Here is a 20,605-nt window from a genome sequence, read left to right as displayed (position 1 = left end):
TAAACTGTCCTTATCAGATTATCAGAGATGATAAAGAGATCTCGACACCTTTCCAGCTTCCCAATAATTGGCCATCTAACCTCTTCTAGAAGACCTTCCATGAAGAGGAGCTCATTGTCTTTTAAAGCAGTCTATTCTACCAGATCTAATAGTTGGGAAGTTCTTCCTCATATTGAGGTTAAATCTGCTTGTTTGCAACCTCATTCCCCCACCCTGCCTTGTTCCTGATTCTTCTCTCTGGGGCCAAACAAAACAAAGTTGATTCCCCTCCTACAGGCCAGACCTTTAAATATTGGAAGGAAGCTCTAAGATACTCATCAAATCTTTTCTCTGCCAACCTAAATGTCTCTCAAACATACCAACAAACATCTACTCATATTTCCAATAACTCTGTAGTTTCTGAATCTAATTTGAAAGCTGCACCCTGAGCAGTGAGATAGAAATAGTGATCTGAGAAATATGATGCCCTCCTATGTCAATAATCTGAAGGCTTTTCTCTTACAACATTTTTTCTCTATTGAATGAAAAATGGGGTTATTTATCCTAACAGAACTAAAGGAGAGTTTTCTTGGCTCATTTTTACCTAGAATGGGAAAGAAAGCCATAACAATAGGAATGGCAATTATAATATTTAGGATTAAAATTAAAGGTTAGGGTAGGGAAAAAGGAAAGACCTGATGGAGGTGCCTCACCTGTAGTTGTTGGAGTTGGAGTTGGAGCCTCTGTGGTGGTTGAAGATGGTATTGGAGTCTCTGTGATAGTTGTGGAAGGTGTCTCTGTGATGGTCATAGTTGGGGTTGAAGTCTTTGTTGCAGTAGTGGTGGAAGGTGTTGGAGTCTCAGTGGTGGTGGTAGTAGTGGAGGATGTTGGAGTCTCAGTGGTGGTGGTAGTGGATGAAGGTGTTGGAGTCTCTGTTGGGATGTGGGTGGTAGATGTTGGTGTTGGAGTAGGAGTCTCTGTGGTAGTGGTAGTGGGTGTAGGTGTTGGAGTTTCAGTGGTGGTAGTGGTGGGTGTAGGTGTTGGAGTCTCTGTGGTGGTGGTAGTGGAGGAGGGTGTTGGAGTCTCAGTGATGGTGGTAGTAGAGGGTATTGGAGTCTCAGTGGTGGTGGAGGGTGGTGGAATCTCAGTGGTGGTGGTAGTTGAAGGTGTTGGAGTCCTAGTGGTGGTGGTGGTGGTAGAGGGTGAAGGTGTTGGAGTTGGAATCTCTGTGGTAGTTGTGGTGGTAGGAGAGGGTGTTGAAGTCTCTGTTGGGGTAGTGGTGGTGGATGTTGGTGTTGGTGTTGGAGTCGGAGTTTCTATGGTAGTGGTAGTGGGTATGGGTGTTGGAGTTTCAGTGGTGGTGGTAGTGGAGGAGGGTGTTGGAATCTCAGTGGTGGCAGTAGTGGAGGGTGGTGGAGTCTCAGTGGTGGTGATAGATGAAGGTGTTGGAGTCCCAGTGGTGGTGGTGGTAGAGGGTGAAGGTGTTGGAGTTGGAATCTCTGTGGTAGTTGTGGTGGTAGGAGAGGGTGTTGAAGTCTCTGTTGGGGTGGTGGTGGTGGATGTTGGTGTTGGTGTTGGAGTAGGAGTCTCTATAGTAGTGGTAGTGGGTGTAGATGTTGGAGTTTCAGTGGTAGTAGTGGTAGGTGTAGGTGTTGGAGTCTCTGTGGTGGTAGTAGTGGGTGTAGGTGTTGGAATCTCGGTGGTGGTGGTAGTGGAGGAGGGTATCGGAGTCTCAGTGGTGGTGGTAGAGGGTGTTGGAATCTCAGTGGTGGTGGAGGGTGTTGGAGTCTTAGTGGTGGTAGTGGGTGTAGGTGTTGGAGTCTTGGTGGTGGTGGTGGAGGGTGAAGGTGTTGGAGTGGGTATCTCTGTGGTGGTGATTGTGCTAGTTGTGGCCATCGGTGTGCTGCAGATGGACTGCTGCTCACAGCAATAAACCTTGACTTCATAATTGAGACAGGCAGGAACAGGGACCATTCCTCCTGGCTTCTGATCTTCATTTTTACACACCAATCCCACTGAAGCATCACACACTAAGACTTGTCCCAGTACTTCGATTGGCTTGTCTGGAAACATTGCAGCTCTGCACGTGATGTTGGTTGCCCAGCCTTCCTTGCAAATATTTTCGACCAGCTCAAAGTCACCACTCCCTGGTTTGTTAAATTCTGGCTTCCCTGAATCAACCCAATCAGTCCAGTCACAGACGGGCTCTGGTTTACATTCTGTGCTGGTTGGGGTAGGTGGCTGGGTGGTGGTGGTTGGAGAGGTTGGGCTTTCCGTGGTGGGGGTGGCGGAGGTGGTAGTGGTTGGCGCGGTGGTGGTGGTTGTTGATGAAATAGTTGGGACAGAGGTTGGAGTTGAAGGAGTAAGTGTATGAGTTGTTGATTCGATCATAGGAGTAACAGTTTTCACTGTGGTTGTAGGGCCTGCTGTTGTCGTGGTGCTCGGAGATGTTCCTGGGCATATGTCCATGGGCAGACAACAATTGACTCGAATTTCATAGTCATAACAGAGGCCAAAGAATCCATTTTCATACTGGTCTTCATTTCTGCAAATGAGTCCGAAAGTGGTATTACACTGTACCTTCTGGCCCAGCTGGTCCCAGCTGAGATGGGGCTCCTCAGCCGACCTGCACTCGATGTCCTCAGGGGCACTGCACACCCCATCAAACCTCTCCCAGTCACCACTGCCAGTTGTAGGATGATCCTCATTGATCCAATCCGACCAAAAACAGCAGATTTCTAGGAGGGAACATCAAAATGACAATTTGGAATTTGTGCTTGGCTGGGGGTGGGAGAAGGAACCCAAAGGAGGGCAGCTAATGTCCTGGTAGACCTAAAGGACTTCTGCTACATCAAGTTCAAATCTTCTCCTTCCAAACTTGCCATTGTTCACAGATTCCAAAGACAGCAGAAGACAACTAGTGAAAGCCTCTCATCAGACAAATGGGGAAACTGAGGCCCAGGGTAAAGGAATGTTCTTGCCCAAGGAAGTGCAGCTGGGAAATGGCAGACCTGGGACAATTCAGAGCTATGAGCCTTCTCTACTTCTACACATAAACCTTCGTGGAAGAAAGGAGTTGCCCACTCCAATGGAATGGGTTTTTTCCCTTCTTTGGTAACACCCAAAATGTCATCCTTCCCAAATGGCCACTTAAAGATTCCATGAAAACCTGGCTTTTACCTCACAGAGCCCAGCCTGTCCTGGGTACCCATGGTGCCAGTATCACCGGGGGGTTGCCTCTAAGGCAGGAGTTAGCCGTAGTCCTGAAGTCCTGGCTCTAAAGAGATTCTGCTCTCAATGAGAGAGAGGGGTGAGGGGAGGGGTTGTTGGCTACCTGCTCTCTGTTCTCAAAAACTACCCTGAACTCCCACGGAGCAGCGGAGGGAGGAGAGAGTGTAGCCTAAAATTTGAGAAAAAGGAAAAGCTAACTGAGCTCCCCAACGAACCCAAGTCACTTCCTCTCTCCATGCAGGGGGCTTTGGCAGTGGGAGCCAAAACTCCAAGCCCTGGCATGGTCCTTTAGCTCTCGTGGGGAAAGCCCCACCCCTCGGGTTCTCCTGGAGCTCTCAGCTTCCTAAGCCAGTCATGGGGAGCTCCCAAAGCTGCTCCCATTAGAGGCACCCCCAGGGATGGAGCTCTGGCACTGGCGTCTCAGCTGGGGACCCTGGAGACTAAGGAACCACACACACAAGTCTGAAGACATGGAGATTCCCAGCCCCCCCAAGGCTCACCCCAAGCCCTTCTCTGCTACTTGAAGTCACCAAACACAGCTCTGCCCCCAGAGGACCACTGGCCCATCCATCAGTGGCAAGGGATAGAGACTACCTTGCTTGCTAGTGGTGATACTGGTGGTGGAAGGAAGGGTGGTGGTTGGAGAGCTGGTGGTCAGCGAGGTGATGGCCACTGGCGGAGTAGTAGTAGGAGGAGGAGGAGATGTCACACAGACGTTGAAATACTGGGTCACAGTGCCGTTAGGGCCACACAGCTCCCAAAAGCAGAAGGATCCATCCTGAGTCTGGTTAATTATCACCCCTGAGAGGAATAAAAAGCAGGGAAGGGGCCAGGTGAGAAGGTGCTGCCCACAAGACCAAGCCAGAAGCCCTCAATCAGATTCTTCCAGCACAAAAAGCCCCACCTTCCCTCCCTGCCCCCTTCCCACTTCTGTAAACTGAGGTTCTGCAAAGCCTAGCTTTTGCCGAGAACATCCCAGGAAGCTACTGAATGAAGAAGAAGCCTGTGGCTAGGAGAGGAGAGTACAGAGTCTTGGGGTGGGAGAGGGCACCTCAAGAGCCGCTCCCCTTGACTCCCTGAGGAAAACCAGTCAACTGACTTGCTCACACAGATTGAGTCAGTACTCTGACTCAAAATCCAGATCTCTGAAGGAAGATCCCAACAGAGAGATGCAGCATCTCTGATCCCAGAGTCTGCTCCCAGGGGCTGCTCAGAACCCCAGATCATTCTCAGCAGGTCACCTTTCATTGTTTCATTGCATTTTTTTTAAACCCTTGTACTTCGGTGCATTGTCTCATAGGTGGAAGATTGGTAAGGGTGGGCAATGGGGGTCAAGTGACTTGTCCAGGGTCACACAGCCGGGAAGTGGCAAAGGCCGGGCCTGAACCCAGGACCTCCCGTCTCCAGGCCTGACTCTCACTCCACTGAGCTACCCAGCTGCCCCCGTTTCATTGCATTTTTAAAAAGTATTCCCTTTAGCTACCATGGAGCCAGGTGGAGCCCACCCACCTTATGTAACCCATTCTCTCATTCAGCCCAAGGCCAGGAAAGTCCACACAGAAAGATGGGAAAGCACATTACCTGGCTCTTCTTTACATGAGACCTTGGAGGAGTTTGTGCAGACACTGCAAAGGAAGCCAAAGGAGTTAGAAGCTTGAGGACTCAAGTCTGCCCGCTGCCCAGGGGGAATACCACGAGCCTAGGATTCCCCAGGCCCCAGGGTACAATGGCAATCGGTGAGGTCTTCCACTGTGGCTGGCTATCTCGTCTCCTTTTCTGTAGCCTTCACCCCACTTCTTTCCATTCCCATCCAAGATACTCCTTCTTTCTTCTGGCTGCCCAAAGCCCCAATGCAGCCCTCCACCCAGATCTACCCTCCCTCAAGGGCCCAAGTTCCAACTCTATCCTCGGCACACCCCTACAGCTCCCACCGCACACATCTGCAAACCTAATTCACAATAAGGTATGAATAGCTGATAGAGTCGAGCCCCACATCCAGATGGTGTTGTCAAGTGGCCTTTAACTGATGAGGAACGAGGGGAAGATTTTTTAAGGACTAAAATGAAATAGCTAGAGCAAGCCACTTCCAAGAGGTGGTCAACCCTTGGTCTCGGACCTCATAGCCCTGAGCTTCACTTTGCCAGCCTCAACTCTGCCGAACAAGATGGCTCTCCCAGGTTAAGCTCATCACCTAAATTCACCACCAGGTGTCTAACTTAAGCCTTGATTGATCCCACATCCCTCAGTCTCTTCTCTCTTCTGATTGGAGGACTAGAGAGTACAGAGTATCAAATTCCTCCCAATGCCTTCCTTTATAGAGGACAGAAACTGGACCTTTAGCTCATTCCACTGTGTATCTGCTGCCCTTCCTGGTGTCAACTCTATAGAACAAGATGCCCCCATCCTGGATCCCTCTTGGACCATCCCCCCTGCTACCCTTGTATATGGTGTCTTTCCACTCCTGCCCCACTGGATTGTAAGCTCATTGAGGGCAGGGGCTGTCTTTCTTTTTATTAATGGTATATTTGGTGCTTTGCAAACTGGTGTATTGTAGGTACTTAATAAATGTTCATTGCAATGGAATGATAGAGCAGCTGTGACTGGGTAAGAGTTTATGCAGCAGGATGGGCCCTTCCTTCTCCCAGGCCACCTCTGGCTTCCATTAATGGGTTCTTCCTTGCCACCCCCCTCCAGTGCTCTGTATTAGGAAGCAAATTTAGCAAAAGGGGCCAAGAAAATGAGGAGCTTTGGTCCATCTTCCCCTGTGACCCCTTCCTCAGGCTGCCTTCTCTCTCAGGATAGGCCTCAATGAAGGGAGTGAGCCAAGCTGATGCCTCAGGTCCAGCAGGCTCAGACAGCTTTCGTACCAAGACTGGCAGATGTTGTCTGTGGGGACCTTGTCACCGGGTTCATAGTGCTCATCATTTATGTAGCAGCCACACTGGTCGGCTGGCACACACTTTTTCTTGTCTTCATCAAAGATGGGCCTCTCTGGAGGGCATCTGGGATAGCAGCCTACAGATGACAAAGGGCGGAAAAAGTCAAGGTTGTAGCTCAGGTGGGGAAGGAATAGGAAGGTCTTTATCTCCCCCTTCCCGAAGAAGCATTGACTGAGGGCTGCTCTGGTCCCTGTGCTGAGCTGTCATCCTTCCAAGACTTCCCGATGCCAGCCATTGCCCTTGGGCCCTGGGGATGCTCCCTCTCCTCTGGTCAGGGAGGCTTTTCACTCTTATGGAGGAGGAGGAGGAGGAGGAGGAGGAGGAAGAGGAGGAGGAAGAGAAGGATTCTGTCTTGGCTTTGGAAGAAGGAGAAATGCTCCTTCAGCAACCACCATCCCAGCTGAAAGAAAGGCATCAAAGCCAGTGCCTTGGATGGCATCACCCTCTGGTCCCAGAATCCAGGCCTCATGGCCAGTGACAGTCCCCTCAGGTCCTCAGGGGTCTTACCTTCCAGGTAAGACACCGAAATGTTGGAATGAATGTTGTTAATGGTGCGGCAGGTCTCAAAGCTCCGGTTCCCACAGGGCTCGTAGTGCCATTCACACTCATCAGGGGGGTTGTAGTAGTCACAGAAGATGGCTGGGAGGGAGCAGAAGGAGAGGGAAGCTGATAACCAACTGCTCCCCAGCCATAAGAAAGGGGAAGGCCCTTCCCTGCTCCATGGGCCGCAGAGAAGGTGAGAAGGTGGGGACAGAAGCAGACACACCCCACCTCCATCTCTACCCCTGCCCCTGTCCCCCTCATTGGATGAGTGAAGGTCCTCATTCCTCCTGCTCAAAATCCAGAACCTCACAGTAAAGGAACCTTTTAAAACCCAGGCCAACCACAGGCAAAGCAGCACATCATCCCCCTCCCTCCAACCCCTCTCCCAGGACACAGAGGTGGGCACTTACGACACAAGTCAGGGGTCCTCCAGTAGACACAAGCCCCCTCTTTGGTGCACTCCTGGGCATAGGAAGCCACAGCAGAGCAGAAGCACTCACAGTCACCCCCCGTGTCACAGGAGCATGAGTCATGAACACAGGCAGAGTAGAAAGGAGCAGGGTCCACCTGGCAGGCAAACACAGAGCCCGGAAGCCCAGTGAGTCAGAGTGGACACCCAGGAGGCCCTGAGGCTGACTGGCCCAACCTCCCCCACTTTTGTATTCTCCAATTCTCCACCTCCCCTTCTCCTCCTCATGCCCCATCCCCAGCTCCCCAGCACTCTCTCTCTCTCTCTCTCTCTCTCTCTCTCTCTCTCTCTCTCTCTCTCTCTCTCTCAAGAAACAGTAATTTTGAAGGAAAAAGCAATGTTTTTCATTGAACTGAAGGAATAAGAATAAGATGACAGACAGCAGCCAGAGCTACCAAAGGGACTGACAGTAACCCTTCTCTGGCCCAAACCCTGCTTCTCTTCTCTGAGGGCACATCGAGCTAAGCCTCCAAGACCACCCCAGGGTGGCAGCCAGCCAGCCAGCCACTCATTCCTGAGTTCAGCATGCAAGGTCTCTTGGGATGTGCAGAGCACTGTCTGAGGCACTGAGGGAGGTGCAAGGATCTCCAAGCGTGGTACCTGCCCTGGAGAAACTGGAACCCCCCAGTAAAGGGACCTCTAGTCTCTTCCAGAAGGTCACATGTTCAGCAGGACATGTAGTAGCTGTGTTAAGCCTGCCTGGGCACTGTGTGAGCTCTTCCTCAGATTCTCTAACCCGGGCCCAGAGAGCAGGTCCACAGCCACGGTAGAGAGGTTCTGGGGCTCACAGAGGAGGTGGGGCAGGCGTCAGACCTTGAAGACTCAGCTGCCCAGCTCCATCTCCCATCTGTGTCCATGGATTCCCTCCCTCATCCCCCTGGATGGGGGGCAGCAGCCTGTTCCTCCCATCCTGCCCATCCTCCCCCAGGACTGCCCCACCTACCTTGCTGTGGCAGGCTTGAAATACTTGGCTTTTCAGGATACTGCACTGTTTCTCTGCCCAGGACTGGCGATGTGGGTTCAAGACACATGGTTCAAAGGTCCTGTCTACGTCTGGACAGGTGTGGGTCTCCTTCCAGCTGTTCCCAAAGTCCAGGGCACTGTCGACTATCATGTGGTCCCTTGTGGTGAAGTCATTGCTGGAACGGTCATCAAAGTTGCCACACAGGCCACACACAGTACCCTAAGGAAGAAATCCATGGATGTTTGTAATCCACGCAACCGCCAGTCACCTCAGGAGCACACATGTGCATTGGGCTTGTGCGTGTGAAGCCAGGAGGGAAGAGGAGGGGAGGGGAGGGGAGGGGGCAGTTCTGTCTTCTTATGGTTCCATCTTTGCTCACAAGCATCCCTCAGCCTCTGTTCAGCACGTCTGGGTCATCTTCTTGCCTGGAGAGTCATGTGGCCAGAACCACAGCCCCCATTTCCTCCAGGCCCTCTGGTGGGTATTCTGGAGACTCCCTCCCTCCCAAGAGCCCACGGTGGTCTCCTGACACAGGACCAGAGCTCAATCAGGAAAGCTGGGCTTTTGTCCCAGTTTGCACATAATACCACAGGACACGTCTCTAGGATTAGCCACAGAGAAGGAGCCCCTCTGCCCTCTTCCAGAATGGCCTGCCAGGGTTAATGGTGTGACCTGGGGCTGTGGAAAGACCCCTGGGTTTGGGGTCAGAGGGCCTGGCTTCTGTTCATTTCCTACATGACCTTGGCCAAGTCACCTCCCCCTCTAGGTCTCAGTATGCTCCTCCTAAGGCAGGACCGGGACAAGCAGAGCAACTGAGGATAAAGTTCGACTCTTGAGGAAACATGGAGGGGGTTGTAGACAAGCCACTACACTTGGCGTCACAGACTTGGGTTCAGATTCTGTCTCAAACATTCCCTGTAAAAGTCTTTGGCCTCTCTGGACCTCAAGTCCTCACCTGTACCCTGAGGAGGTTGGACTCAATGACTCCGAATCCATGGTCTTGGGAGCCTCAAACCCCAAAGCAGAGGCTCTGAGTGCTCACCTTGAAAGTCGGGGCAAGTTTGATGAAGATGGTGGTCCTCTTGTCCCAGATGACAATGATGCCGTTGCTGGCCTCAATGACCAGGTACAGGCCCACCTCTCGAGTGGTGTAAGACACGTGCTGCCCGACGTCGCGGTGGATCACCCGGCGATGCTTGTCCTCCAGCTTCAGCTCCGTTCTCTGCAGGCACAAGGGACGGTGGCTTCATTAGCTGTTCTCAGGCAGGAGCTGCCATTCCTCCAGTCCCCCGGTGGACAGAGCAGAAAGGGCCACTGCCACAGTGCCGTGGTACTCACCCCCAGGAAGATCTTAATGGCCTTGGAGCAGGTCACCCCCGTGGTCCCACAGGGCACGTTCTCTGTGATGATGCTGAAGGAGCCCTGCGAGTTCTTCTGGCCACAATAGTCCTAGAGAAGGAGGGTGTCTGGAATGAGTGAGGGTGGAGGCAGCATCCTCCCTAGCAACACCGCCACAAGGAGGGATGTGGGCACTGCCGGGCCTTGTGGTTCTCAACTGGTGAAAGTCTGCCTGATGCAGGAGAAGACGCGAGCAAGGACAGCCTTCCGCCTGTCTTTGTATCCCCCCTCTCCCTCCCCAGCACCCAGTAGGGGCTTAATGGATCCTTGTTGACCTGGCTTGGGGGGACCAGGGGAGACTCATCCTGCTTCCCAGAGCTCACCTGGGCAGCCACATAGGAGCAGTGGCCATCGAAGTCATAGTACTTTCCATCAAAGGTAATATAATGGCCACTTCCGTAGATGGAACACATGCCATGGCACACAGACTTGGTACACTGCCAGCTTCCTCTCTTGCATGTGCTGAGGAGAGAAGGAAAGCCTCAGGGTTCTGTGCCCATTTGGAGACAGGCACAGCTCCTCCCTCGTGGAGAGAAGGGCAACCTTTGGCCTGGGTCCAGGAGCCCCGGGCAAGGGAGAAGCAACAGCACACCAAGATTTTCACGACGGCCTCTGAGGTCAGGACCGTGGGGGACACTGTCTTGTCTTCAGGCCCAGGCCTTGTCCCAGGTCACACAGTCAGCAATCGGCAGAGCCAGCACTCACACCCAGGGCTCCCCTAACTCTACAAGAAGCCCCGTACCGCTCATGGCACCACCTTCCTGTGGGCAGTCAGGCCACAGAAGAGCTACCATCACTACAGACTGCCTGCCAAGCCCACTCCACCAGGGGCCAGGTGGGCAAAGGATCCTCTTGCCAGGCCCTGGCTAGGGAAGCCACTCCTAGGACACTGCCTTGCCCACGGGCTTGTAGAAAGAGAAGAGGCTGGAACCTGGCCCAGTAGGAAGGGGAGGCTGGAGAGGAGGAGGTGGGTGGCTCCTCTCTCCTTCCCGGGTCCTGCCTCAGGAACAGGGTCTCAAAGTCAGGGCAGGGGCGCCCTAAGGCCTGGACGTGCCCAGCATCCCTGGGCATCCCAGGCTCTCTCACCAGGTGTTGCAGTCCACAGCGATCTTCTCTCCAGGTGAATAGAGTTCTTTGTTGTGGACACATGGGCATTCTTCCTCCTCCACACAGCCACCCCGGCCATCATCAATCAACCCAAAGGGGCACATGCAGCCACTGACACATTCTGTTTGGTACTAGGAGGTAGGCAAAGGGAGGCTGTTATAGCCCCCGCCAGGGAGGTCCCTACACCTAGCCCAGGCCTCTGTCCCCAGGAGAGGGCAGCACCACCCCCCCCAAAAAACAGCCAGAAGCAGAACCAGGGGGCCTCTGGGGAGGGCTTGCCACAAACAGTTGGCTCTGCAGGAAGCAGGATGGACCTAGATCATGGGGGCAGGAGGCACCCTGTGTGATCTCCTGGGAGAAGGTAGAGCTCTCCCTCAAGTCCAGGTCCAGGATGTCAAACTGAGGCTAGTGGGAGCCCAGGGCTACTGGTAGAAGTTGCCCCTCCCCCATCCCAAACCGGGCCTTGGACCTCAGCCAAGAACAGACAAGAACTGGGCTCAAGGACTGAGAACAGCCCAGCCAAGAAAGGTTGGGTTCACCAGAGAAACTCAGTCCTGGTCTGTTCAGGAGGCCAAGCAGAGTGTTCCCCTCCCCTGACTCACATAGCCACTCCCCAGGCTCTGGCAGCTGATGGGATGGGGCCTCTGGGTGGTCAAGGCTGTGAGATTGTCACAGTCCACATGGATCTTGGGGGCAGCACAACCTGTCACGGGGAGAGCACTGGTCAGATGAAGCCTAAAGGTCTTGGGAATGAGTGGGCACAAAGAGGACAGGGAGGGCCAGGGAAGAGGGGAATGTGGGCAGGTGGGCACAAGGGCATGTGGGCATGAGGACGTGTGGGCAGGAGGATAGTCCTTAGGGCCCCCTGAAGGACAGGAAGAGCCAGGGAAGCAGGTGGGCAGGAGCAGGACAGCCTCGGGGGCCCTAGAGAGAAGGCAGGCACGTCCCCAAGACAAGGACCCCGACTTACTCTGACCAATAAGCTTGACTTGAATGCAGTGAAGCCTCCCATCCCGACAGACACTGAGGAGGAAAAGGGATGGTGAGCAGAAGAGAGAAGTGGCCCCAGGCAGCCTCCCAGACCAGAGAGGAGACAGCCAGTGTCCCTGGTGGTGCTGCCTGGATCTGCCCCTTCAGCCCCCATAGCACCCAGAGGCAAGGGCAGAGACAACTCCTCTGGGCCAGGTTTGAGTCCTGCTACATGACTCTGAGCAGAGCACTTGAGCCTCAGTCTCCTTCTCTGGAAAATGGGCCCAGCTGAGGCCTTGGGGCATGAAGTGACTTGTCCACAGTCACACAGTCTCCGGGTTCAGAGATGGATTGCAGACTCGGGTGTCCTATAGTATGGCGGCCCCCATAGCTCTAAACCAAGACCCACTGGGGCAGAATAGAGGCACGGGTCTTGCTTCCCCAGGCCCCCTCACCCCAAGAATCAAGCCTCTGTCCAAATGGCTGCCCCAAGGGAACCTCCGTGACTCCCTTCCCCCTTGTTTGCCCTACAAAGAGCCCCGCTCCCCTCCCGCTCCCAGTGAGGGATGGCCCAGCAGAGCCCAGACACGCACCAGCGCTCCTCTTGCTTCAGGACCACTTCTCCGGCCTCCAGGTACAAGCCCCTGTGGTAGCAGGAGCATTTGGACAGGGGCACGCAGCGACCTTTCTCGTCCATGTAGGTGTGGTCAGGACAGCCGCAGCCATCCACGGGAGCAAAGCCCTTGAGACAGTGCTTGTCAGACTCAGAGAGGGAGCGGCAGGTCTGCTGGCAAGTGGTCAGGTTGTACAGGAAGATCTGGGAGTTGGGGCAGGAGTTGATGTCCCTGCCTGGGGTGGGAGGAGAGAGATGGTGAGTGAGGCAGCAGAAGCCCCGCCTCCAGCTTGAGCCAAGCTGGCCAGGCAGCCCCCTCCACCTCCCTGATCTCCCAGCGGGCAGAACAGGCATCTCAGGCCCAGAGAGGCACATGTTGCCCTTCTCTGCTGGCCCCGGTGGTCCCCGGCTCTGTCTCCCTGCACCGGGTGCCACCATGCGGGTCCCTGATTGAGGACAGAAGCCTCAGCATGGCCGCCGCGCAGCTGCTCTCCCCAGAGTGGCACTGAAGCAACCCGTGGGCTGGTACTTTGGGCATTGAATCTGCAGGGCTGCCTTAACCCACTTGGGCCAGCTTTAGAAATCCCTGCAGGCTCGCAGAAGCAAAGGGCAGCAGCCTTCCTGGAGTCAGCACGTGCCACCCCTCTCCTCCCGCCCATGGCAGTGGCCACGATGGAGCCTGGCTTCTCTAGGTAGCCCTCAGAGGCTGGCACGTCCTCGTCCCTCCCCAGCCACGCCGCCGGTGGAGCCCAGCACTTACTACAGACGCGCTCCCGCCAGCCCCACAGCATGACTCCTTTGGCCGAGCAGGCCCTGGCGTAGGACGAGAGGGCAGCGCACATGCAGTCCTCGTTGTTCTGGCAGTTGCAGGTATCATACTTGCACCTCTAGGATCAAAGACAAAGGCGAGGTTCAAGGACCCTCCGGGAGATGGAGGAGAGAAGGGCGACTGGGAGGAGCACCGGAAGCCCTTCTCGCCTTTCCCCCTCTGCCAGCTCTGGGTTTCCTGGGGCCACTGAGCCCCCTGGATCAGAACAAGGCTGGAGAGAGTGGCCCGGCCCAGAGTGGCCCGGCCCAGAGTGGCCCGGCCCAGGGGCAAACGAGGAGGCAAACAGCCCTGCCTCAGAGAGCCTGCCCAGCTAGCACCTTGGACAGAGCACCAGCGTCTACTCAAGCAGCAGCCTCAGCCTTTCTGCAGAGGCAACCCGGGAGAGTCAGAGATACACCCTTCTGAACGGAGCTGGGCCAGACAGTGTCTGCCTACTCTGTGTGTGCCGGTGCCCATCGCCCATCGCAGGGCGGGCCCTCCTCCACGGCCTTTCCTCTGTCTGGAATGCTTCTCCCCTCCCTTGGGCCAGGCCCATTTCTCTGCCTGTTGGCATCCCACCCTCTCTTCAAGGTCCATCCCAAATGCGACCTCTTCCAGAAAGCTTCCCAGATTGCCTCCTCCTCTGTGGTCACTCCCCCACTGAGCCTCCGATCATTTAACCTTTCCCAGCCCCAGCTTCTGCCGCTATAAAACGAGGGACGTAGACTCTATGGCTTCTTAGATGATGTGGTGAATAGAGGACTGAATCAGGGAGACCTGAATTCAAATCTGCCCACAGACACTTCCTAGCTCTATGACCCTGGGCAAGTCGCCGCACCCGTTTGCCTCAGTTTCCTCCACTGTCAAATGGATACAATAACAGCATCCACCCCCTAGAGTGGTTGCGAGACTCAACCCAGATATCGGCAAAGCACACACCCAGAGCCTGGCACATAGTAGTAGATGCTTTTCTCTCCCTAACTTCCAGGTCCTATGATCTCTTGTGCCACACCTTGTACTGGTGATACTGGGGAAGACAGAGAAGCCATGAGGTCTGATGCCATGCTTGTTCCCATCTCTCAGGACAGCACTGTCCACCTGGGGAGCACTTGGGCCTCCGGCCTGTCCTTCCCCACCCCCCGCAGCCCCGTTCTGTGTCTCGTAGCCATACCTTCTGCCCATATTATTCAGTGTTTGGGGCACTAGCCTGGGCCAGACCAGCCTGGCCCAGACCGAAGTGTAGTCACCTTGTAATATTCCACAGGATCCACCACCGAGTGGCACTTGGCGAAGGGGGTTTCTTCCTTCTTGAGCAGTGAGCACCAGTGCTCTGCATAATTGGCTGAGGGGGGAGACAAGGGGAGGGAATGGGTGGCTAAGCTCCTCTTCCCCCTGATGCCCTGGGAGTTCTGCGGCCAGCTCAGCCGGGCTGCTCCGAAGCTGGCCCACAAGGACAGACAAAGGCCGGCCCGTGGCAGCTGTGGCTACCGCCCACCCCGGGATCATCATTCTCAACTGGGACCTCTGACAGCCTGACTCAAGGAGCCGATGCTGCTTTTACCACACACTTGTCATGTTCGGGGATGAGGTGGAGAGAGAGACAGGGAGGAGGAGGAGGAGGAGGAGGGAGGGGGAAGAGAGTGATAGAAAGTGGGATCGGGTTTGTGTGAGCGTGAGTGTAAAAACGTGAGCATTTGAGGGTAACCTGAGGGAGAGGGAGAGGCTCAGAGGTCACTCTAGGAGAAGGAAAGGGAAATAGTGCCAGCCTGTGTCCCCCCTGACAGAGGCCTACGACCCAGGAAACACTGCCCAGTAATTGGCCTGGGTCCTAGCCACCAGGCTTGTGCCCTTTGCGGAGCATCCTCTCAGCCCCATAAAGCCTCATCCTCCTTTATGAGGAGGCATAAAACTCCTCAAGCAGTGGCAGATGGGCTTGAGGAGTTTTATGCCGAAGGAAAATGTGGCCCCTGGCCACCTCTCCTGGGCAGAGCAGCCTGGCCTAAGCCTCTCACCAATACAAGCGGCAGCCCTATGCGGGGCAGCTTGCTAGAGAATATAGACCGGGCAAGGGCTTGGACAGATGGTGCCAATCTTACCATTTTCAATGCTGAGAGAGCAAGGGTCATCCAGCCAGTCTAGTTTGTCATGGCAGCTGGACTGGGCCTTCCAGGTGTTGGCAAAGCCAGAGCCTGTTGCCTCGATGAGACCTCCTGCTGTTTTGAAGTCATCGCTTTCCATTCCGTTGAAATTCCCACAGAGACCTGAAGCAGAAAGGAAAGGAAGCCCATTGGAAGAGGGCCATGGGGGAGGGAAGACCCCGGGCCCAGGGAGCGCGCTCAGGAGCCCCCACCTTGAACTTTGCCCTGGAAAGCCTGGTCCATGGTCATGAACAGCTGCATGACTGGCACCAACTGGATCTGCAGCTTGAGGCCGTAGGTGGTGTGCACGATGATGTGGTAGGAGGAAGGCTGGAAGATGGAGAAGCTCGCTGCAAAGCAAAACCCCGGGGGGGAGAAGACGATCAGCCTTGGAGAGGGGAGGGGGCGCCGGCCTAGGAGGGGAGGTCCAGGCTCTCGGGTCCCTCCTCTGCCTCCCACTACGTGTGACCTTGGACGAGTGGGGGTGCCTCACCCCCCTTCGCATGGCCCAGTGCTTGTTAGCATTTCTCCCCCCCCCAAGCAGCTGCTGTGAATGTCTGCTTCAGGAGGGTGGCCCCCCCCGCCCCATCCCTGATGCTGCTGATGTCAAAGGCGTGTCCTCCGGAACCCCCCTTCGTCCTTCCCTCCCCCTCACTAATGTGCGCCTGCCCTGCTCCGGCGGCCGCTCACCCGTGACATGTGGCAGGTGGACCTCCAGCTCGTTCAGAAGCACGCTGCCGTCAGACTTAAAGGCCACGATCTGCGGAAAGGAGAGAAGGCAGGGAAGTCCTTCCATCCCCGGCCTGCCCCCGGGAAGAGGGTGGTGGGAGGTGGCCAGGACCTTGGAGGAGGGGAGTCCTGGGGAGCCTGGCCTCGCACCGGGGCAGCACTCAAAGCACCACAATCGAGACACGGGGCTCCCCACAGGTAGCCTGCCACCGAGCCCCAGCATAGCCCCTTGGGCACACCCCTGCCGGCCCCTCTCTTCCAGGGTGCGTAACACCCCACGAACCGCCTGCCGAGGTTTTCCAGCCCCCGGGGCTCTGCCAAAGGTCAGAGGTCTGCCCTGTGGCCCCTGTGCTGGTCACTGAATGGCCAAACGAAGTTCTGCCGCTAACTCTGGAGAAGCCGGCCTGGTGGGCAGAGCGTGGCCGCCCCGTGGCCGGCAGGGACACTCACGTTCTTCTTCTTGTCGGTCAGCAGCACCACTGTCTTCAGGCAAGTCTGCTTGTCTGTGGAACCGCAAGGCGTGAGCTCTCCCAGGAGGGCATAGGAGTCATTGCTGTCACCCTGCAGTGGGGGTGGAGGTGGTGAGGAGAGGCTGCCGCTGCCCAACCTCACAAGGACCCTTGGCTGGACCCAACGCGAGCCTCCCTCCCTCCCTCCCCCGGGGCTATCGCTTGCTGCTGACAGGGAGAACCTGCTCCTCCCAGCAGGCACTGGTTCTGAACCTGTCAAGAAGGCTGAATCCCTGCCCTGGTGGAGCCCAGTCACGTAGGGATAAGCCCGACACAAAGGCCTCCAGGAGAGGCGAGCACAGCGCCCTGGGCAGAGCCCAGAGAGGTAATGCTTAAAGAGGTTGGGGGTGGAGAATTCACGAGCCATAAAAGGGAGAAAGAGGGCATCACGTGGAAGGGGAACAGCCTGAGCAAAGCTAAGACAGGTGGGAGAATGCAAGGCATTCCATTTAGCTGGAGCCCAGAGCACGCGGAGGGGAGTTACGAGGGAAGGCTGGTGCCAGGCATCCATCTCAGAATGTAATGGGCAATTGGGAGCTACAGGAGGTTGGCCTTCCAGTCTAAGGAGCATCTGACTCAAAAGGTAGTTTGTATTCCTGTCAATGAAAAACTTCCCTCTGGGACTTTTGGCCACCACATCCTTCTGGAACAGACAGACTGACCAGCCTCGCAGAAGTTCCCAGAGGGCATTGAAATGGGCAATGTGTCCAGGGCATGGGAGATGGGGAGTGATGGGAAGAGGGACCTTCAGTCTGCTCACCTCCCAACAGCTCTTGTGGGGAAAGGGAGAAGGAATAAGCATGTATATAGCACCTACTGGGGCAGCCCCAGCCCTGTGAGCACTGAGCATTCCCAGGGCACATGGCCAAGGATCCCCACTCTGGAGAATCTCTTGGGGCCCTGAGCAAAGGCAGAGTGCTCAATGCCCTTCGTGCCTCCACTTGCCACAAGAGCATCCAGGCCCGTGCGGCTCACTCCGTACCTTGGCCAGAATGTAGTAACAGTCTCCATGAAAGGTATACTTCTTCCCATCAAAAGTGGTGATGTGGGATCCACCTTCCAAGGCACATGTGCCAGGGCAGGGCAGGTCCTTGCACACCCACCGGCCAGCGTTACAGACACTGCATGGACAGACAGCAGAAGGAAGAGTCAGAAGCAGCCTGTCAGTCCCACAACCCTGGGCCCCCTCTGCCTCTGCCCCCTGCCCTTCCCTCTGAAGCTAGGGAACAAGCCCTGGGCACAGCAGCTCCAAGTTGTGCTCACCACTCCTCACAGTCACCGGTGATCTGCCTCCCAGGGGCATAGAGGTGGCCATGCAGTTTGCAACTGCACTGGCTCACCTGGATACAGCCATTGCCCGTGATGTCATCATACACAGTGCCTGGGTGAGGGAGAAAAGGGCTGAGCTGAGCCCGAGGCCCTCTGCAAGCAAGGAGGCCCTCCTGCTGGAGGCTCTGCCCCTGAGGACTCTGGGAGGCCAGAGTGCCAGCCTCTGAGGTTAGGTGCCACAATTTCTGTGGCTTTGTCTCACACTGTTTCACCACCACCCCTAGTGGCCAGGCCAGGGCTCTGGGCACAGCAAGTACTCCGAGAATGGAGCTGATGCTCCCTGGTTCTCCCCTCTCTTCTCGTCCACAATTGGGAAAGTCAGTGCCCAACTATCAGGGGTATGTGGGAGGAGAATCTAGCGAGAGGCCCTATTAAGGCCGAATGTGGGGTTCGAGTTCTCCCTGGAAGACCTGGAGCTTCAGGAACCACCTTCTGAAACCACAGGATCTAGAGAAGCCTAGTCCCAGCCCCTCGTCTTGGAGGAGGGGACCTGAGCCCTAAAGAGCCCGAGTTACTCGGCCAAGAGGACGCAGCTCAGAGCTGTGCTTAGTAGCTACCTACTTGCTGCCTCCAGGTTAGGCATTTTTCTCTCCTCATAGGAAGTAGGCACACACGAAGAGAGGAGGACCAGTGTGGACAGTCCCGCAGGGGACATTCTTAGCAAGCATAGGCCAGTCTTCTCATGCCAGCTTCCTCCAGGCAGAAGCAGTGAGGAGAAGCTGAGGGACTAGGAGGCCTGGGGCCTGGGAGCTGTGCCCGCTGCCTACCTTCAGGGCAGAAGCAGCCATCCATGTAGTGCTCCTCACAGAGGTTGCTGACTTCCAGGTGGGAGCAGGTGTCCATGCAGGGGGAGCCGCTCTCCAGGTAGACCATGTTACCAGGGCAGGTCTTGGCTGGAACGCACAAAGACAAGGCCCAGTCAGTTTGGGAAACTTAACAGACCCCTTCTCGAGGCCTCTTCCCATATGATGGACTTCGAAGGCTGACAACGGCGGCAGCACTGACAGGCCAGGTGAGGACTATGCCAAAGGGAGAAGCCGCCATGGGGGACAGGCCTCCAGAGCTGGGTCACAAAACCCGAAGAAGGAGTTGGGACCCTTGAATTCAGTGCATCCCCTGAAGCTCCGGGCTGGTCCAAGATGAGGGGATGCTAATGAGGCCAATGTTAGTGGCATCTCCATACGTGGGTGCTAGCTCCCAGCCTGGGCTCAGGTCACAGAAACCCTCTCTGCTGCTCCTCCGTGGCTTTTGGCAATCCCTCCTGTAGCCCCGGAGAGCCACCCCCAAGGACAGCCCCCTCCCTCCAACACACAGGCACACAGAGGTATGTCCATCTTGGTGTAAGGACCATGGACAGCACCAAGTCTCTGCCCCTTCCCTGCCTGCCACCCTAGGATTTCCCCCAAATGCCCTGCAGATGAGGCTTCCCCAAAAACCTGTCTGGTTAAGGAAATGGTCCTGCACATTTACCCAGCCACAAACAAAGGAAGACCAAGGAATGTTCCCTCTAATGAGGCCAAAGTCAGGGATACAATTCCCATCTGCCCATTCGCAGCCCTTCTTTCTCCAACCCCCCCAGAGGTATCAGCTTCTCTCTAGACCAGTTCTAGGGCCTCTCCCCCTCCAGGCCCAGCTCCGTGCTCTAAGCTGTCGCCCTCCAGAGACAAAGGAGAGAAGGAAGAGTATAATATAGTCATTATTCTTCCCACTGGGAAGGAGGGAAATTGATATCTAGGGAGTGGCAGCAGTTCCAGGATCAGGGAGCGCCCTGGGAGCAACAGGGAGGGCAGGGCTCACCCCCAACCCACACTGAAGCATCCTCTCATGGGCAGGCTTCTCTGCCATGCCTTTGGGTCAGCCAGTGTCGAAAGAGAGCAAAGCCCCAACAAAGCAGAAACAAAGGGAGCAGACTGACTGTGAGCCATGAAAGGAGAGGTTGGACCCCAGGGCCCATGGGGTGCCTGAGCTAGATCTTGGGTAACTGGGACACGGTGGAGTTGGCATTAAGGGGCCTAAGGGTGGGGATCACATTGGGAAACCATGCCTCCTTCCCACAGTTTTATTGCCAGCTATTTCCATCTTCCTCGTGTAGAGAGCCAAACTGGGCCCTTCAGGACCCAAAGGAGAATTTGTGGTCCAGGAAGATTGAGTTCAGCTGTCAACTGTTTTCAAGACCTGGAGACATTGACTGGAGAATGGGCTGCTCCAGCGCCCCTTCCGTCCTGGGCAGTAGAGATTGCTCAGCAAGCCCTCCCAGCAAGCCTCTCACAGCCCTGGCCCTCCAAGGACACTTACGGCAGAATGAATCTGTCCTCCAGGTGTGTGGCCGGCCTCCAGCATGGGAGCACTGGCGAGAAAACTCAGAGATGGTGCTGCAGAGGCAGAAGGAGGGATCCTTTTCACACTGACACAGGTCTTGCATGCAGGCCTGAATGTACATCTCCACCGGCACGATGTCCTGACAGTCCTCAAAGGCAGCTGACGTCAAAAAATTCTGGCACTGGGCTCTCTGGTGGGAAAGGGGCGAACACCACATGCATGAATCTACTCTGCCCATGAATTGCCCCTCGCTGTTCCTGCTTGGTCATTTTTGGGAAGGATGGGAAGGGAGGGAGGGAGGGATAGAGAGAGGGAGGAAGAGAAGGAAGGAAGGGGAGGAAGGAAGAGAGGGAGAGAGGGAGGAAGTGAGGAAGGAAAGAAGGAAGGAAGGGAGGGATGGAAGGAGGGAGGGAGGGAGGGAGGGAGGGAGAGAGGAAGGAAGGAGAAAATGAAGGAAGGGAGGGAGGAAGGAAAGAAGGAAGGGAGGGAGGGAAAGAGGGAGGGAGGAAAGAAGGAAGGGAAGGGAGGAAGAGAGGGAGGAAGCGAGGAAGGAAAGAAGGA

At 55.6% G+C, this 20,605-nt stretch overlaps 1 protein-coding gene across 1 annotated transcript in view; it reads right to left on the bottom strand.

Annotated features, from left to right (window-relative positions):
- MUC2 (mucin 2, oligomeric mucus/gel-forming) overlaps positions 1-20,605 on the bottom strand; it is a 43,768-nt gene that overhangs the window by 14,162 nt on the left and 9,001 nt on the right. Inside the window, exons 6-30 of the mRNA XM_044682085.1 lie at positions 20,021-20,234; positions 18,493-18,618; positions 17,660-17,777; positions 17,379-17,517; positions 16,338-16,448; positions 15,849-15,918; positions 15,371-15,508; positions 15,117-15,281; positions 14,268-14,362; positions 12,969-13,099; positions 12,193-12,444; positions 11,601-11,653; positions 11,233-11,333; positions 10,610-10,761; positions 9,847-9,985; positions 9,464-9,574; positions 9,168-9,347; positions 8,105-8,344; positions 7,103-7,259; positions 6,657-6,788; positions 6,078-6,225; positions 4,792-4,835; positions 3,805-4,011; positions 3,636-3,650; positions 693-2,717 (exon numbers count right to left, since the gene is read on the bottom strand). Coding sequence (XP_044538020.1) covers positions 693-2,717; positions 3,636-3,650; positions 3,805-4,011; positions 4,792-4,835; positions 6,078-6,225; positions 6,657-6,788; positions 7,103-7,259; positions 8,105-8,344; positions 9,168-9,347; positions 9,464-9,574; positions 9,847-9,985; positions 10,610-10,761; positions 11,233-11,333; positions 11,601-11,653; positions 12,193-12,444; positions 12,969-13,099; positions 14,268-14,362; positions 15,117-15,281; positions 15,371-15,508; positions 15,849-15,918; positions 16,338-16,448; positions 17,379-17,517; positions 17,660-17,777; positions 18,493-18,618; positions 20,021-20,234 — 5,263 coding nt within the window. The remainder of the gene's footprint in view (positions 1-692; positions 2,718-3,635; positions 3,651-3,804; positions 4,012-4,791; positions 4,836-6,077; positions 6,226-6,656; positions 6,789-7,102; positions 7,260-8,104; positions 8,345-9,167; positions 9,348-9,463; positions 9,575-9,846; positions 9,986-10,609; positions 10,762-11,232; positions 11,334-11,600; positions 11,654-12,192; positions 12,445-12,968; positions 13,100-14,267; positions 14,363-15,116; positions 15,282-15,370; positions 15,509-15,848; positions 15,919-16,337; positions 16,449-17,378; positions 17,518-17,659; positions 17,778-18,492; positions 18,619-20,020; positions 20,235-20,605) is intronic.

The sequence above is a fragment of the Gracilinanus agilis genome, chromosome 6 (genome assembly GCF_016433145.1).
Source record: "Gracilinanus agilis isolate LMUSP501 chromosome 6, AgileGrace, whole genome shotgun sequence".
In the NCBI taxonomy this organism is placed as follows: domain Eukaryota; kingdom Metazoa; phylum Chordata; class Mammalia; order Didelphimorphia; family Didelphidae; genus Gracilinanus; species Gracilinanus agilis.
The sequence above is the reverse complement of the archived record's forward strand: the minus strand, read 5'-3'. Positions and strand labels throughout refer to the sequence as shown.